The sequence below is a fragment of the Pituophis catenifer genome, unplaced genomic scaffold (assembly GCF_029215685.1).
Source record: "Pituophis catenifer annectens isolate HBS135680 unplaced genomic scaffold, rPitCat1.0.hap2 SCAF_1, whole genome shotgun sequence".
NCBI lineage: Eukaryota > Metazoa > Chordata > Lepidosauria > Squamata > Colubridae > Pituophis > Pituophis catenifer.
Genome location: NW_027256881.1, coordinates 76,546,645 through 76,566,164, shown reverse-complemented (window position 1 = coordinate 76,566,164; position 19,520 = coordinate 76,546,645). Strand labels below are relative to the sequence as shown.

The 19,520-nt window shown below is 41.2% G+C and overlaps 1 protein-coding gene across 1 annotated transcript in view; it reads right to left on the bottom strand.

Moving 5' to 3' along the window:
• The window catches only part of PRKN (parkin RBR E3 ubiquitin protein ligase), a 719,133-nt gene that overhangs the window by 547,949 nt on the left and 151,664 nt on the right, over positions 1-19,520 (bottom strand). The window contains exon 2 of the mRNA XM_070951429.1: positions 10,573-10,736. Coding sequence (XP_070807530.1) covers positions 10,573-10,736 — 164 coding nt within the window. The remainder of the gene's footprint in view (positions 1-10,572; positions 10,737-19,520) is intronic.

Below are 19,520 nucleotides of genomic sequence, written 5' to 3'. Positions count from 1 at the left end.
TTTGATCCTGTCAGAGGAAACAGTCTGCCTCCTGAGGCCAGTCGGGCACCTACTCTACCTTGATGATTTTGTAAGACTATTTAAGATTGAGTTGTTTCAGAAATCAGAATGTCTTCAGGGAGTAAAGTAGTAGTCACTCTTGGCAGGATTAGGTGATTATTATTTTTGTTCTTTTTACTACTAACCAATGAGAATGATTGAATTTTTGGAAACAGACAAGTTTGACAAATACTGTATTTTTTGGACTATAAGACACACCAAGATTTGGAAGAGGTAAACGGGGGGGGGAGTTTTTGCCCTCCCTGGCCCCCAGGAGCACTCTGCAGGCCTCCCAAACCCTCTGCACGTCCCATTTTTGCAAAAATTGGGCCCGTTTTTCACAAAAACAGGGCATGCAGAGGATTTGGGAGGCCTGCAGAGTGCTCCTGGGGGCTGGGGAGGGAAAAAACACTCCCATTTTTGCAAAAAATGGGCCCATTATTGGCCTCCCAACCCCCTCCATGCATCGCGTTTTTGCCCTCCCCAGCCCCCAGGAGCACTCTGCAGGCCTCCCAAACCCTCCGTGTGCCCTGTTTTTGCGAAAAACAGGCCTGTTTTTCGCAAAAACAGGATACACGGGGCGGGGTTTCGGGAGGCCAAAAATGGCTGTATTTGGTGTATAAGACACACCAACATTTCCACCCTCTTTTCGAATGGAAAAAAGTGTGTCTTATACTCCGAAAAGTATGGTAAATCAATGGATCCTGTGTTTTGAAGGAACATACATTTTGTACAAACTGTAGTTTGTCTAATTTAGAAAACATATTTTTAAAAAGTGGTTTACTTAAACAAGAAAAAAAGGAAGAGGAAAAGAGAAGAGAAGGGGGTAATCTCTGAATTTTCAACTGTGCTTTTGTGGGTTTTTCTTTGCAACTGTCTGTGGAAGAGAAAGAGGAAGGAGACTTTTGAATTAACCTTGTGAAACAGAATATCTTAGTTGTATGTGATTCCTGGTTGGAAACGCTTATGATGGTTTTTTCCAGTTATAGAAGTTTCCATGAATTTTGCAGACTTTGGCTATGCTTAATATTTACCAAGTAAATGATTTTACATTGCATAATACAAAGAGTGATACTTTACAGAGGTGTAAAACTGATGGCCCATGTGCTGGATGCGTCATGCGCAGGCCACACCCACTCCAGCTCCACGAAAGGAAAAAACGTTGTGATACGTCATGACATCAATGTGATGCGGTGAGTTTGACACCCATGCTTTAAAAGCACCCACAACAGCTTCAGCATTATTAGGATGAACACTTGATTGTCTCCATCCTTCCTGGTAGCTCTCATTCTGTATCATGCACATTACTTTTAAACATTTTCCTTCTTTTTTTGGTGGGCACACACAATAAAATATATTCTTCTTTGAATCCTAAATGTTTTATTTAAACCTGACGGATTTATTTTTATCAAATAAACATAAACTATATAAATAACAAATATACAAACACCTGTTGCTATTTATTTATTTCATTTTATTTAGAAAATGTATATGATCACCTATCTTAACTGTGGGTGACTAACAACCAATGTCAAACACCATAACCAAGTTAAAAATAATCTGAATTTTGATCATGTGACCATGAGTATGTTGCAACAGTCATAAATGTGAAAAATAGTCATGTCAATTTTTTCAGTGACATTGTAACTTTCAATGGTCACTAAATGAACGGTTGTAACTCAAAGGTTGTAATGGTTGTACCTGTATATAGGGATCCTCCTAACATCCTCACCCTAGAGGGGGGAAAGCCAGATCTTGACAAGCTTCTGGAAAGTCAAAAGAATCAAGGACTTCGGAATCTCAGATATTAGGGTTAGGGTTAGGACCTTATATGTTTGTAATCTATTTTAAATTCCCCTCAGAAAAGTGCCGTGCATTTTTTTCAAATTAAAGACAACTTCTTTATCCTAAAGCATTCATCTGTTTTTCCTAGCAAAAAGTCTCACCTGCTATATACATATATTGTTTTATCAATGTATAAAATACAAAGGAAAATAAAAATAGGAAATTAAGGGAAGAAAAAAGAAACGGAGAAAGAAAGTATGAGGTACAAGGGAAGAAAGAAAAAGGTGTTGACTTCCAACTCTTTTTAGTACAGTACAAGATAAAAACATTACAGCCTCAACTTTTTACTTTTATACATTAATATATAACGAACCATTTCTATAACCTGCCAGGTTACTTTCTGCATTTGATACTTTTAGGTTCTTCCTTGGTCTCTTTACCTTCTTCTGTGCACTGACTAGGAGCCCATTTAATGATTGGAATGGGAATCCCTGGAAAGGAAACCCTGAGCTTCACAGCAAGAACTACAATAAGAGATGCAACACAAAGCCTATAAAACCAATCTCAGGTTAGTAGACATGGGCATCTGAAGAGAAAGCTGCATTGTATATGATTAATTCATGGGCAAGAGAAGGCATCTGTCAAACACAATAACACATGTATAAATTCAGCATAAAGATGATGATGTTGATTTTTTTTTCCTTTCAGATCTGTAATTTTCATTCTGTATTGACTACACACATGTTCTTTGGGAAGATCTGAGAAGAGAGAATGAGAGAGGCCTATTAAAACCTCCAGACTTATAGAAGAAGAGATGAATCAGTCTGCCTGCGGCATTCAGACAAGGGCTGCCAATTCCAAACCCACTTCCCCACATACCGTGTTTCCCCGAAAATAAGGCCCTGTCTTATATTTTTTTGAACCCTGAAATAAGTGCTTGGCTTTATTGCCATGCACTCAAAAGCCTGATTGGGCTTATTATCAGGGGATGTCTTATTTTGGGGGAAACAGGGTACTTGTTTACCACCTACAATCAAGATCTGGTATCAACAGGAAAATATGCTGTTAAGTGGGTATGGCATAGCTAGGCTGTTGCTAATGTATTGCACAAATGCATTTGATCCTTTGTTTTTTTTAATATCCTTTTTCCTTTTCCGTTATTAAATAGCATCCCATAAAGAGAGATATAACTTTAAAGTCTCCAAGAATTTCATTCTATATAGAAACCACAGAAGCAGGTTTCTTCTGTATGTTTCTTCTCATGTGCCTATAGATTCTGTGTGGAAAATTTTGTCATTACATGGAAGTCAGGCCTTCCTTTATTGTGCTGATTACATTCTCCTACTATGCATAGCCAGGCCCCAATTTCATCATACGAACAACAGGGGTTCTGCATTTTTTCTTTACTGGTAGATCAGATGGTGCTCTTCAGGGTGCTTTACTATTATTCTTTTGTGGTTTTGTATTTAAAATGCACTGAACCTCATGCTCTTATTTTGAAAACTGAAATATTACTTTCTAGGTTTGAAAACATTAACTATTTATGCCAACAGGCAACAAGAAATCTATGCGTGGCTGTGAAAACGAACTCCACAATTGTTAAGCAACCTAACCAAATTCATTTAAAATATTAACGTTAAAAGCTTTATGTTTTTTTTTCTTTACTTGAAAAAAGAACTGAAAAATGCTTTTTAGAGCTCTTAAGTGCATTTTTTGTTTTTCTACAAATGATAAACAGAAGACCTTAAAATTCCAGGAAAATAAGGACTGTGTTTTGGTCAAGCTAAATAAACATTTATATCTTTAGGATTGGTCCCTAGTTTGCAGACTTAATTCTATCTTCTTGCCAACTTGGTACTCTTCTCTTTCTTCTACTACATAAAAGATAACAGAGGATATAGTTATCCATACAACTTGTGTAAACTCACTAAACTTCTGAGTTTAGTGCACTTTTTTTTCCAACTATTTTTTGAAAAACAATAGTCAACAACATTTGAAGCTTTATGGAAGATCCAGGAAAATATGGAAAAGATTCACATAAACTAATATCTTCAGAACTGAAATGATAGAATCCTGTAATGCAAAAAAAAAAAAAGGATGCAAAGAAGTTCTTTCTTTTTTATTATATTGGAATTTAGTGGAACATTTGGGGCAGTGGTGGGTTTCTACTGGTTTGCCCTGGTTCCCATGAACCGGTAGTGGCAGTGGCGAGAGGCTCCACCTATCCACCCGGACATCATCACGGACGGTCTGCGTATGTGCAGAAGGTTCTGTGCATGTGCAGAAGCGCTGCGCGCACGCGGTCACAGTTGCAAATCAGTAGCAAAGGTAAGTGGAACCCACCACTGATTTGTGGCATATTGAGCCCTGTTTAAAACTTGTACACTGTAATCACTATTTTGTGCATTCCAAAAAGAAAATTCTTACAAAACCTTAGACATGTAATTTTCTTTCTTAATGAACTGAAAAAAGGCTCACCCAGTAAATACAACTAAACTTATGGCTCTGTGAGTTAAGAATCTTCAAGTAGCAATTTGTTTAAAAAAGTAAACTCTTTAATCACTACAGTGATCAAAAAGATGAAGTTTGGTCCAATATTGAATCTATAGACAGCAAAAAAACTATAAATAAATAAATAAGTAAGTAAGTAAGTAAGTATGTCCTGGGCCCTGTGACATTCAACATTTTATTAATCACTCAAAGAACCCCTCTTCTACTATCACCTGACCAGGACCTATTTCTAGTCATCCTCTTTATGCCATTGAAGAATACCAAGTAGGAAAAAGAATACCAAATAGCAAAAACACTCCAGTGGTTTACTTTGTGAAAATATTAACATACAGAACAACTTTCCCAAGTACTTAATTGTATTAATTTCAATGCACAGCAGACGGTCGCATTGCTTTCCCAATTCAAATCCTCTAGTGATCTTGCTCCAAAGTATACAATCCAATTACCATCCACATGTTCAGTCAAAGATTATTTACATCATTTTTTTATATTCAGATCAAACTGAAGGTTAATGTATTTCCAGCATGTATAATCCGCCTCCAGTTGAAACATGCAGAAAAATGTTTAATTTTATCTATCTATCTATCTATCTATCTATCTATCTATCTATCTATCTATCTATCTATCTATCTACCTACCCACCCACCCACCCACCTATCTGACTCTGGGCAGCTTACAAACATTAATTAAATGAGAAAGAAGTGTTCTAATTGTTTAAAACAAAATTCTGATAATTCATGGCTATTGCATTAAGACTATATAATAAGTAGGAGCAATCTACTGAGGATATTGCACCAGTCACAAGAAGTGAATTTACAAGGGGCATTAGGGTAGGGGGATCAATTTTTGCAATGCTTTGGCATTATAGCTGTAGAACCCCAGCGGATCTTGCTATTCTACTTTGTTCCCAATTCTGGTTTAATGTGCCAATTCTGAATAATGTTGGCATATCAGATTCTGTGATCTGTCAAGGTTAGATGCACAGATGCCAAGGAATTCTCCTACTGATAAATAAATGTCTCTGAACCCATCACAATGGGAGAAAGAGATACATGTGTTTGCTAACAGCTTTCTCATATTTGTGCACTCTGCTTCTTCACATCTATGCTCCAAAGATTTCCAGCCTCACTTCCCTTTGTCTCCTATCTACACAACTTTCAATTTTCATTTCTGCAGCTCCATTGCATATATGGGGCTGGGAGTCCTGAGAAAAGAAGAAAGCATGCCAGAGAAACTCAAAATAAGACTGCCTTGATTTTGTGTAGCGTAAGTTGGAACACAGAGAAATGTGAACAGGCTTTCAAGATGCTATTATTTTATCTTACTATAATAATAATAAAAAAAAACCTTCTGTGGAATCTCTGCTGCATCTGCTTGACCTGGCCTTTTTCACAGGGCATATACTTGCCAAAAGGCTCAGATTGTAGAATGAAATCTGAAAATGATTTAATCTCTTGCATATAGGTGGTATAGAGGTTGAGTTCAAAAGCCAATGGTCATCTCTTCCATAATTAGAATCACACAAAAATTGTAAATGTTATTTACAGAGCCATTAGTAAGTCACTTAATTTTGGTCAATGACCAGATAGGACCTGAGGTTTAACAGGGCCACCTCAGAAAGTGTTGCTGGAGTTAGTGCTTCAGCCTCTCTTGTTTTATGCTCAACCATCTAGAAATTTGCCTCATCTCTCTACATATGAAGATTACATCAGGAAGCAAAACAACACATATAAAGAAGGAAAGTCTTAAAACAACTGATTTTAGATTAGATGTGTCTAGAACTGGGAATATCCCTCTTCTTGTGGCTGACCGAATTTCTCTTTTCCATTTAGTATAGTCCTAAGGAATGTTTTGTGTGAGACTGCTTCATACCTTACCATGAGAACAATTGTGAGATCATACAACAGTTATCCAATTTTTCCAAGGTATTATTATTATGTTAGATAACGTTCTTCTATTTTCCATTCCACATTCTTCATCACTAAATTTGACTTAATCAAACAGGAGAATGGATTTGCACATACTATTATGCACAAACATCTATGTACACTCATCTTTCTTCAGATTTGTAACTTTAGTCTCAGTAAAAATAACAAGAGCAGTAAATGAATTAGCAGATGTGTAGGCAGCTAGTCTAGCCTACAAAACAAAATTAGGAATAAGCTAACAAAGTAGCTTCCAGGTATGGGATAACAGTCTTATTGCCAGTGCTGTGGAGTCGGAGTCGGAGTCGGAGTCGAGGAGTCGGAGGAAATTTTGGGTACCTGGAGTCAGAGTCGGAGTCGGCAAACAATGCACCGACTCCGACTCCGACTCCGGAGGCATCCTAAACAATGGCAAAAAGACTGCTAACATAAAGTTATGAAAGGACGTTTTGTCTTCCTTAAAATGGATGCATGCACACGTCACAGAGTCAATTATTTCGCTATTAATGTTAGATTTGTGGATGAAAATAACAAAACAATAACACGGACCCTCGGAGTAAAGGACACTCAGGCACATCACACCAGTGATTACCTTCAGAAGTTAGTGGAGGGTGTTCTAGAAGATTTTGAAATTAAAAAGGAACAGATTTTATGTGTTGTGACAGATAACGCTTCTAACATGTTGAGCACAATTGAGAAGATGAAGGCAGATGAAGAAGGTATCAAACAGATATTAGACTTAGAGGAAGACAGCTCTGCAAGTATTAGAGAAAGTTTAGAAACTGAAGAGAATGCTGACATTTTTTTAGACAACTTTGTTGAAGAAGCATTGAAGCTTGCTACTATTCATCATATGCGATGTGCTGTTCATACACTGCAACTTGCCATAAGAGATGGATTAAAAGATCGCCATGCAGCTACATTAATTGGCAAATTACGGCAAGTAACTGTTGCAGCCAGGGCCCCAAAAACAGATGCAATTTTGAAAAGACGTGCAGGAAAAGGAGCCATTTTGGATCAAACAACTCGCTGGGGAAGCACTTATTTAATGGTGAAGCGTTTGCTTGAACTTAAAGACTTCATAGAAGAAATGGACAATGAAAATCTTGCATTAACTGCAAGCCAGTGGACACAAACAAAAGAGCTGGAGAACCTTCTTTCTCACCCCTTCACTGTCACCAAGAGGTTGCAATGTGATGATCTAACTCCGGGTAAATTCCTCTTGGAATGGAAGAGCCTGTTATATCGCCTGAACAAAAATGGAGGGTTAATAGCTGAGGGCATTGCATCTTCAATGATGAAAAGAGAGAGTCTTTTGCTGGAAAATGAAATCTTGTTAGCGGCTATTTATGTCGACCCAATGAGCCGACTTTTATTGAACAGTAAACAGATTGCTACTGGGAAAAAGGCCCTCTATGATGTAGCAGTTCGCATGAAGGGATTACGACCTGAAATACTTCCACAGGAGGATGGAGTTCTTTTAAGCAATAGTGGTAACTCAGAATCATCTTCTTCAAACGAAGAATTAGACTTTGATTCCTTCTTAGACAAAATGGAAGTTGCTAAAGGAAAGCGACGTCGCATAAGTGTTACAGAACCAGTAAATGTCCAAATAAAAAAATTCCAACAGGAGTTTTATAAAGCACTAAAAGAAGTTGAAAAGTATGATCGCTCATCAAAACTTACTGTTGAAGAAGCCATCCTTGTTTATCCAGAGATCGTTAGTGATGTGGCCAGAATAGTTACTGCAATGCCACCCACCCAAGTCAGTGTCGAAAGATTATTTTCAGCCCTAAAAATAATAAAGTCTGACTTAAGAGCCTCTATGAAAGAGGATCTGGCAGAGGCAATTCTCTTCCTTAGAACTCTACATTGAATTGATTTGCATTTGCTAAGCCTATAACTACATTTCAAGATTAATATAAACCATTTCTAGGTTTTACAGATTTTGTTTTTGGTTCATATAGATAAGCTTTGTTTTTGTTCTAAAACAACCAAATAATGTGGTTTGTATTTTTGAACTGGTAAAGTTCCTGTTCCTGATGTTTATGCCTGCTGCTACTATCCAGCAACTTGATTAATTAAATTAATAAAAAAAAATTAATAAAACTTTGTTGTTTTCATTGTGTTTGTCTTTTGCTTAAACTGTTCAATACAGTAGACTGTTGGCTTCCCAGCCAGTAGTCCTGTGGTAATGACATGTATGTTGCCTTTCTTTCCTTCAAGGAATGTATAAAATACATTCGCATATTAATACAGAGGAGTCGGAGTCGGGGAGTCGGAGTCGGAGTCGGAGTCGGAAGTACAAAAAACTGAGGAGTCGGAGTCGGAGTCGGAACATTTATCTCCCGACTCCACAGCTCTGCTTATTGCTATGAAAATAGCTATGCCTTCCATTGTACTTTTCTTGTTTCTCACTGCAAAAAAAGTTGTCATTTCCTTATTTTGAATAAACACAGATAACAGTTTACATTTCACCCAGAAACATTCTGGCACAATTGTACAATTGCAACATTCAACACAAATGCAGGCACCAAACAGATAAGTGTAAAAAAAAAAAAAAAAAAAAACAACTTCTGAAAGGATAGCCTAGATTTCAAATTTAGTCTTTGGCACTGAAAAGTTTCCTTAAAAATAGTCCAGTTTAATGGAGCATAATAACTGAAACCAAGAAAGTTCTTTATATTTTATGCACGCTACCTAAATACTAGCACGGGCATTTGAAATAGAAGGAATAGGTGGTTGAACACCAAGCATTACCGGAGAGAATACCAAAAGCAATTTGCATTTCAATTGTTCCTTTTGTATGACCGGCAAAGAAGTGGTTCTAAAGCATTTTGCAAAGTGATAAATGTCCAAGAGAAATTAGAGTATAGTTCAGCAGCCCTTCCCTCCTGCATCTGGACAGAGCACCCACTCAAGGCACAGCAAAGCCTGTGAATGTGAATATCAATCAATCTCTACTGGCCATTAAACCTAACCTGATAGGAGTGAGGCCATTTCATTTCTCCACCTCCACTCCAAGGGCAGCCAACTAGGACTTTGCAGAGTGCTCTTTCAAGTTGAAACTGAACAACCTGAAAGTAAACAACAACTGTACATTTTCCCCACCATAGCCTTGGGTCTCTGTTTTACACATTCCTCATTTTCTCATGAACACTATGCCTCCATCCCCTTGTTACATCACAATGAAACCCAAATCTTTGCTCTAACCTTTAACTCTCATACTTCCTTTTCCCTCCTCCTCCCTTTTCCTTTCTTTAGCAAAATTCCCCCCCCCCCCCCAAAAAAAACCACTTCCTTTCCTGTTCCATTTAGGCAGTTTTTTGTGGGGAACTTTATTTATTTATTTATTATTTGAATTTTTATAACGCCCTTCTCCCGAAGGACTCAGGGCGGTGCACAGCCAATACTAAAACACACATATACAAAAACTTAAAAGCAATTTAAAAATATATTAAATAATTTGGCCCCGATATTATTTAAAAAAAAAAACACTAAAACAACCATTAAAATTCATATTTAGGCCAGCCCAGCTTATTGGAGCAATAACGTCTTGAGGGCACGGCGAAAGGCGCGTAGGCCAGGAATCATCCGTATCTCCGGGGGCAATTCATTCCAGAGGGCAAGTGCCCCCACAGAGAAGGCTCTCCCCCTGGGTACTTGGATAGATACTTCTATGTTTCTTTATAAATCCAGTGTACACTTGGTGGAGCCTTAAGAACAAAGCAGGTTTATCAATGCCATCTCCTGCTCACAAATGGCCTTCCTTTCCTACAAATGCTAGCTAATCAGCATTCCTTGGTCTTTAAGAAAACCTTCTGTGTTCCTGTCTCCGCATGCACTTTACCCAAACTCTAACATACATAGCAAGAGCAGCTTCACAACTATCCTCCAGGGGTCACACTTGGGTTACGTATTATACACCACAGGAACAGCGAAGCAGCCTGCTTCAGAACCATTTATTCACTTCCTTCTTCATTAAGATTCAAATGGAATAAGCAGTGTAGAAATTGAACAGATACAGAAAATGTGCTCCTGTAGTCAGTAAACATTTATTCACCGAGCAAAGATCTCTTCTTCTCTAGCCCCTCTCACATTGTCTCCGTTTTCTCTATCCTTACTGCTTGCTGTTTTAATGCATAATTAAGAAGGTCAGAATTAATGAAGCAGTGTGGAGTAAAGTTCATGGAATCCCCAGGTGCTATTTATTCTATTAGATCTCAGGCGTGAATGTCAGATTGGCAGTGTTAAAGGCAGAGGCAGTGAGGTTGGCAGCATCCCAGAAGTAAAACTATCAAGGGAGACTTACCTTCAGTGTCAAGTCATTCCTGAGCTCCTTGCCTGCAAAAATCACACGTAACTGGTCAGCTGGAACTCCCTGTCGCTTAGCAACCGCCTCCTTCAGCTGGAAGATGCTGGTATCTGAATCAACCTCCACTGGGAAACCATGGCTGGAGTTGAACCTAACAAACACTGACCAAGAACAAGACATTGTTTTTTAGGGGGGGGAAATGCTGAGTGTTTTGAAATCTGATGCATCTGGGAATGACAAAAAGAGACGGCAATTTCTGAAACATGGACAACAGCACGATGGTATTGTAAAACTTTGTTTTATCATTTTAGAAGGAAGAAGTGGCATATTACAGTTTTATGATTTGGAAAGGCAATTCCAAATAAGAATCCCTAACACGTTATTGTCTTAACTAAATTAAACATGCTTTATGGTCCAAAGAGGATCTTAAATTACATTTCCTTGAGGAATGAATGAACAGGCAGTTTTTAATCTGCAATCTGAGGACTAATAATAACTAATTTCCTCTTATTCTAAATGCTCTCAGGAGACCAGAGTACATATACTGTAATGGAAATGATGTGTACATGTCTGCTCACATGCATACATGCACATACACACAGAGTTTTAATCTCACTGAAGTGGGCTGCTAGAATATATTGGAAAGAAAACTTTAAAAAATACAGAAATGTCAGTTCATACACACTGGCCTCTGAGATCCAACTGTCTAGAAAATAATAATGGAGAGAAAATTATATGCTGCTGTAGCATGAAAGTCTTTTCTGGTCTTTCTTAGAATTCTTAAAACAACTACAGAAAGTAACTCCTGTTAATATAGTTGTGGGCTGTTAAAAACAGTTGTCGAACACATTGCAATAGTACTTGGTCAAGATGTACATAAAAATATTTCACATGTTTACAAAGGAGGTTTAGGAAGTTTTTCCACAATTAAGCAATAATAACTTACCCAAAAATGTAGATGTCATTGCTAGGAATTTTGGCAGCATATAACAATTCTACTTGGTGTGTTTGTGTGCATGTGACTTTGAGTCCATGTTGACTCATGGCAACTACCTGTAAAGTTCTTGCGGTTTTCTTTACAAGATTTCAAATTACAAGATTATAAGATTTGAATCCTCCCTAGGGCTGAGAGAGAGGAATTGGCTCAAGGAATTGGCAGCTGGCTTTGTGCCTAATGCAGGGCTAGAAATTATGGTCTCCCTGTTTTTAGACCAGTGCTTTAACTACCACACCAGACTAGCTGTCTTCTACATTATTTAGCTGTTATTTAAGGATTGACAGAGGATATATGTTGAATTGAAAGTGCTTCTAAAACTAAAGCTCTCAATCAATATACTAGGATGTCTTCAAGGGAGGGGTTTGTGGAGGGCATAAGAATGGCTCTGAAGGACAGAAGAAGAGCTGGTACTATGGCAATGGTGAGGGAAGTGATGTTGGAGTCTGAACCAATATAATATTTTGAGGAAAAATCTCAAACAAGCCCTTTCCTAATTCAGACAAAGGGAGAGGGGAAAGCATATTCAGACTTTCATGATTCTGTTAGTATAGCTCAGTGATGGTTAACCTTTTCTGGACTGAGTGCCCAAAGCATGTACGCCTGACCGCCTAAAATGCAATGTGTGCCCTCCCATGCATGCACCCCACACATGCCTACACGCACCCCGCCCTCCACGCATGCCCGCATGACCCCCCATATGCAACCTCCCCCCGCATGCATGCATGACCCCCGTGTGCCCTGCCCCACACACATGCACACGTGGCCTCCACACGCGTGCCCCACTCTCCCACACATGTGCGGCAGAGACTTGAAGGCCAGTTGGCCAGGGGAGGTGCACATGCATGCACGGCAGAGCTGAACTGATGCGATGGCTTGCGTGCCATCAGAGAGGGTGCTGCGTTCCAACTCTGGCATGTGTGCCATATGTTCACTATCATGGCTATAGCTGTTCCAATAAAAATACAGATAGTTCTCCTTTACTGAGGACTAGGACCACCTCAGACAGTGACTATTTGCAGTTACTATGACACAATGAAGAAGTAACTTTGCCATCAGTTCCTATATTTATGACAGGTCTAGAAAGCAAAGGAAAGTTGAAAAAAGATCATAAACACACTCATGGTTTCACTTAGAAATTGTTTCATTTAACAACCGAGTTGCTGGTCCCAACTGTGGTCAGTAAACGATGGTTACCTGTAATCTCGACCTACATTTTTCTGGTCTCTTAGTCTGGTCTAACTTTCAGACCTGGCAGGGTTAAAGGTAGAAATCATACACTATCCAAAGCCCCTTTGTGAAGGAGATGAGTGGCTAGGAAATTTAATAGCGATAGATAGATAGATAGATAGATAGATAGATAGATAGATAGATAGATAGATAGATAGATAGATAATAGAAAGAAATAGAAAGATAAACAGATAATCTCAGTATAATCAACCCTTCTCCTCTTTAATGTATGTTGAAAGGATGGACCTTTTATTGTGCAGTTGTAACTGCCATATTTTTTGACATCCTACCCCAGATACCTCTTCAATATTAAAAAAAACTAATATAAATCTTAAATAATAGAACCAAATAAGATAGAGATTGCTCATAATTTCTACCCCTCTAAATTATCATAAGGCATTAGGTCAGATAAATGAAAGAATGCACCCTAGATGCTCTCAGGGAAAAAGTCTCCAGAGGTAGGACTCTTTTCACAAAACAACTGCCATGGTGACTACGGGCAGTAGTAATAAAACACAGTTATATCTGGTGAGATTGCTTTGTGCTACCCCTTCCACCTCCCCTCTACTCTTTATCCTTCCAACTTATTTTTAGACTAGGCACCAGAGTCTCATACACATTTTAAAACAAACTATGGCCCTATTTTTGGAAACCAAAGACGGTAACCGACTTTGCTTTGCAGTATGCCCAATCGCCTTTTAAATTTTTTAATAACTAAATAAAGAAAGAAAGAATAAATGAATAAATAAATAAATAAATAAATACTTTTTTTTAGAAAAAAGTAAAAATGGTACCTGGTGGGATTTGTGGGTTCCTGCTTGCCTAGCCCTGATATAAGCAATTGAACACAGCCGTTTCTTATAGGTCAGCTGCAACTGACATTGTTGCTAAAGGTTAGTAAGAAATGTTTTCTCCTTGACTTCAGTTCAAAGACAGCTCCTAGAGCATAGCTGAAGATTTTCCACATTTCAAAGAAAGCTGTCCCTTGTGAATTTTCATAGTTCGACCTGCCACGGTCTTCCCTGTGGCAATAATTAAAAAAAGTGTACCCACATCTTTATCTGTTATAAGCCTCAGACTGAAAGAACATGAATCCCTTAAGGAGCAAATTCTTAAGAAGTGATTTAGATGCTAAGTCCACTGCTCCATAAAACAGCCTGAAGCCCTTTTTGCTATGTTACATTATTTGACATGACCTGCTTATTGAAAACAGTACAAATATTGCTACACAATGTGCTATACAGAGAGACACACATTCAAAGGAAAAAAAAAATACCCTTCACATTTAAAATCATCACATGCTGGTAGTTCTTGCTTAACAATCACCCATTTAGTCGTAGTTCATAGTTACTACGGCACCGACAAAACGGACTTATGACCGGTCCTCGAAGTTGTGGCCCTTGCAGTATCCTCTACAGTCATGCGATCGTGATTCAGATACTTGGAAACTGTTATGCATTTATTAATTCAGAGCGCCCCTAGATCACATAATTGTCAATTGTGACCTTCCCCACTGGCTTCCCCAAAGTCAGTGGGGAAGTCAGCATGAAGTCTCAAGTTACAATCATATAATATCTTACAATGACCATGCCTGATTTGCTTAACAACCAAAATCAACCAGAGCCAAAACTGCTGACATAAGTCAGTTGTGATGTTATTATTTCTGCTTTATGACCATATAGCTCAAAGATCAAAGTGTGAGACCCATTTATGCTTGTTAAATGAGGACTACCTGTACTTGAAATATGGCCCTCATGTACTGATTATCTGTATTTTTAAAATTACCACATTACACTTCTGTAAAGCTATTACCTTGTTTAGAAAATAAATACACTGATACAGAAATTATAAATCCTCAAAGTGTTAGTTGGCCTCATTCAATAACATCAAAGGCTCTCGGGCTGAAAAAAGGAATTGGTACTATAGGATTTTATTATAATTAATGTCAGAGATCCATATTTATTAACACCATTAAAATAGAAAATAAATTATAATCATGCATTCTGAAATGCCTATTAAAATAAACATGATATGTGTTATGCTATATGATCAACAATAAAAAGGTCAACATCATAACAGCTGCAGAAAAACTACATTCTGCCTTCAATTATTTGCTACATCCCTGTTAGGGTATCTGATCTCTCCATACTGTTTTGAGAAGCGGTAAAATTGTGTCAAGTTTTAATATAAAGTGAGAGTGGAGATCGTTGGGCATGCAGTACAGATGTTGGGTATAAAGTTTGATGCCTGGCTTCACTCAGACTTATGCTGTAATTAGAAGGCACATAGGGAAAGATTCAAGGACAAAAGCTCTTAGCATAAAGAGAACCAGCAACTGAAAACTGAAAGATGTAACCATGTATATAACAGAACCAAGGTTCAAATCTTATCTCTTTCTCTCACTAACAAATTGAGAATATTTTATTTAGGAATAGGAAAGGCAGTTGATCCCTATGCATTTACAGTTTTGTCTCAAGCCCTTTAGCCATCTAAAACAACCAACAATTCTTAGCATGGAGATGCCCATTATATTAACATATCACAACCACACAACATCAAGATTACCAGGCACTGAACCAGTTATCTGTCAATTTGGAAAGGAGGGAGGAAAAGTAATTATCTGTAAACCCTTGAGAATACATAAAACTCCCTCAGACCTCTGCACTACAACAGGCAGTCAAGGGTTTGTCTGGCTACATTCCTGCCCATGTTTAAAGTTCCAATCTAGAAACTCCATGTCTATCAAGTCAAGTCAAAGTTGAGCTAATGATTAATTGTTGGGATGAGTGATGATTTATTACAGAGTGCTTGGAAACCTCTGCTGAGTTTTTTAAACAAAGGTTACACAATTATTTGTAAGGGGTATTTTAATTAGGATTCCTGCATTGAAGAAATGATTGGACTTGATTGCCTCTCTTCTAACTTTAATAGTTAAAATAATTTCCTTACTTGCACCCAACTGCTACATGAACACACCCCAGCAATCTCTTTTTTCTGCTCAGTACTCTTGAAGTTCTCTTCATGTTCACCTCTCATCCGCAGATTAAAGTTATCCTTGGCCTTACTACAGTTAAGTAGAGAACAAATGTGACATTTTTGTGTTGTGTGCAATCTGGCATATTTCATTGACCGTTCATTCCATGGCACAATCAGATGATCTCTGATCATAATGAGAAAGGAAATGACCTGTTGCAGGGGGTCAGTGGCTAAAGCGGCCATTTTATAAGGAATTTGAGGGTTGATACTTTGGGGAGCAGGGTTGTTTTGCTTGGAGAGGAGGGAGTTGTTTTGCTTTTACTGGTTTAGCAAATTGTGGAAATCGGACGTTGCTTACCTGAACGTCCCTTCTCGACGCGCAGCTGGAGAATCCAAAGCTTCGGGTTGTTCAGTAGTTGATAGCCTACACTGAGTGTGTTCCTTTAAGAGATTTCTCTTCAGACACGCCCACTTGCTCAACAGAGTCCCAGTTTTGTTCACGAAGTAAGGAGCAGTAGAGCGTCAGGAAGGAATGTCCAGCAGCCAAGCTGGGTGGGTTGGATTCTCCAGCTGCGCGTCGAGAAGGGACGTTCAGGTAAGCAACGTCCGTTCTCCAACGCGCAGCTTGGAGAATCCAAAGCTTCGGGATTTACCCAAGCAAGTTCAGACAGGGAGGGAACCCGGCTGCTGTACGTCGTCTGAAGAGTTGCATACAGCTTGGAGCACCCGGCGGCCGAAGGATGCCTCCGCCGAGGCAAAGGAATCCACCTTGTAGTGCCTGATGAAGGGGTTCAAGGATGACCAGGTAGCTGCCCTGCATATGTCGGAAATGGAGGCATTAGTGGCCCAGGCGGCCGTAGTGGCGGCGCTCCTGGTGGAGTGTGGAAGAATTCTCTGCGGAACCGGTCTGTTCCGAGCCGAATAAGCCCTAGAGATGCAGGATTTAATCCATCTCCCAATTGTCGTGGAAGAAACCTTCCGGCCCATGGAAGCGGGCAGAAAGGAAATGAAGAGCGATTCAGATTTCCGGAAATGCTCAGTCCGTTTAATATACCGGCGCAGAGCCCGTCGGACATCTAGCAGGTGCCAGTCTGCTTCCCGAGGATGTCGAGGATCGGGGCAGAAATCCGGAAGGATTAATTCCTGGGCTCGATGGAATGTGGAATTTACTTTAGGCAGGAATGAGGGATCTAGTCTTAGTACCACGCGATTTGCATGGAAGACACAAAGGTCGCTTCTCACCAACAGTGCAGCTAGTTCGGATACATGGCGAGCCGAAGTAATCGCGACCAGAAACGCCACCTTAAGAGACAGAAAGCGGAGGCTGATGGAGGCGAGAGGCTCAAATGGAGGGTGCATGAGGGCCTGAAGGACCAGAGTCAAATCCCAGGTCGGGTATCGATGTATAACAGGAGGGCGCAGGTTGGATGCCCCTCGCAGAAAGTCGCGAATCGTCGGGTCCTGGGAGAGAGGAAGCTTTGCAGAAGTCGAAAGGACCGTACTAAGTGCAGCAACTTGGCGACAAAGAGTGTTAGGCGCAAGGTGCTTGTCCATGCCCCGCTGAAGGAATCCCAGCACTTCGGGGACAGAAGCAGACGTTGGATCCAGGTGGGATTTAGCACACCAGGAGCAGAAGGAGTTCCAGGTTGCGTTATAAATGCGGCATGTTGACGGCCGTCTTGACGCCTGAATCGTGGGGATCGCATTGCTAGGCACGTTGGCTCGCCTTAGCAAGATCCGTTCAAGCGCCAGGCGGTCAACTGCAACCACTGCGGGTCTGGGTGCAGAATGACCCCCTGGCTGAGAACGATCCTGTCCCCTGGAATCCTCCACGGCTGTGCCACCGACAGGTCCACCAGATCCGCAAACCAGGACCTCCGAGGCCAGTGGGGTGCGACCAGAACGACGTCTGCCCTCTCTGCTATTATCCTGCGGATCAGACGAGGAAGGAGCGGTAGAGGGGGAAAGGCATAGAGGAGACCCCTGGGCCAGGGAGAGGCGAGGGCGTCGACTCCCTCCGCCTGAGGGCACTGGTACCGGGTGAAGAACCTGGGTAGGTGAGTGTTGTCGCGGCTGGCAAATAGATCGATTAGAGGCGTGCCGAATCTGCGGACGATCTCGGCGAACAGATCTGGGTGAAGTCGCCACTCGGCGTGGTCCAAGTGTTGCCTGCTGAGCCAGTCCGCTGTGATGTTCGTGGTCCCGGCGATGTGCTCCGCCACAAGGGACAGGACGTGCGTCTCCGCCCAGATGAGCAGTAGGGTCGTTTCCTCCATCAATGGACCCGAGCGAGTCCCCCCCTGGCGGTTCACGTGCGCCTTTGCTGTTACATTGTCCGTGCGTATCAGGACATGGTGCCCTGACACAATCTGCTGGAACCATTGGAGGGAGAGGCGGATCGCACGGAGTTCCAACCAATTGATCCCGTTTTGGCTCTCCTCTGCTGACCACGTTCCCTGGGCAACGTGGGATAAAAGATGACCTCCCCATCCCGTCAGGCTGGCGTCCGTTGTCACTACCAGGCGCTGTAGATTCTGGAAGTAGCTGCCCTGATGTAGGCTCTGGGAGGACCACCAGAGGAGAGACCTTGAGACCTCTGGCAGGAGGGAAACTAGTGTGGGAGAGTTGCTCCTCCTGGCTCTCTGAAAGGGGAGGAGGAACCACTGGAGCTGGCGCGAATGGAATCTCGCCCAAGGGACGACAGACAGGCAGGAAATCATTTTGCCAAGCAGGCGGGACAGGAGCAGCAAGGTCACCTTCCGAGAGGAGAGGACCTGTGATGTTAATGACTGGAGACTGGAACGCCGGTCCGTTGACAGGAACACCTGGCCCCTTACGGAATCTATTATTGTCCCTAGGTGAAGGATGCGAGTAGTGGGCTGCAGTTGGCTCTTCGGAATGTTGAGGGAGAAGCCATGATGACGAAGGCAGCGACACACCACTTCTAGGTCTCGGGATGCCCGGGCCGGAGAAGGGGAGAGCACTAGGATATCGTCCAAGTAGCAGTTGAGGCGGACCGGATGTTGACGTAGATGGGCCGCCACTGCTGCCAGGAGCTTTGTAAAGGTCCTTGGGGCAGAGGAGAGGCCGAAGGGCATTGCTCTGTATTGGTAATGCCTGTTGTTGTAGGCAAAGCGTAGGAAACGACGATGGGACAGTCGTATGGGTACGTGGAGGTACGCTTCTTTCAAATCGATAGAGGTCATCCAGTCCGATGGTCGAATGGAAGCCAGAATTGATCAGAGGGACTCCATTTTGAACTGATGATAAACTATAAATTCGTTCAGCCTCTTGAGGTCTAGGATGCCCCTGTGACCCCCGGATGATTTGGGGACCAGGAAGAAAATTGAATAGAAGCCGGTCCCGCGATGATGGTGGGGAACCGGTTCGATGGCTTGGATTTGAAGCAGGTGATGGATTTCTGCCTCCATTAGCTGGCGCTTGTCCAGGTTGGGAGAAATAGGGCATTGGACAAAGTGTGAGGGAGGTCTGGAGCGGAACTCCAGGGTAAGGCCAAGACGGATTGTTTGGAGCACCCAGGCGTCCGACGTCGAGATCTCCCACTGGGGAAGAAAATGAGTCAGACGGCCGCCAATGGGAAGATGGATGTAGTCACTTCCCTCTTCTAAAGGTACGGGAGCCCGTACCTCGAAATGGCCGTTTGGGCGCTGGGGCCTTTCGACCACGGTCTCTGAAGGCGGGTCTATCGAAGGAACGGTCGAATCCTTGAGAATAGGGCCTTGAG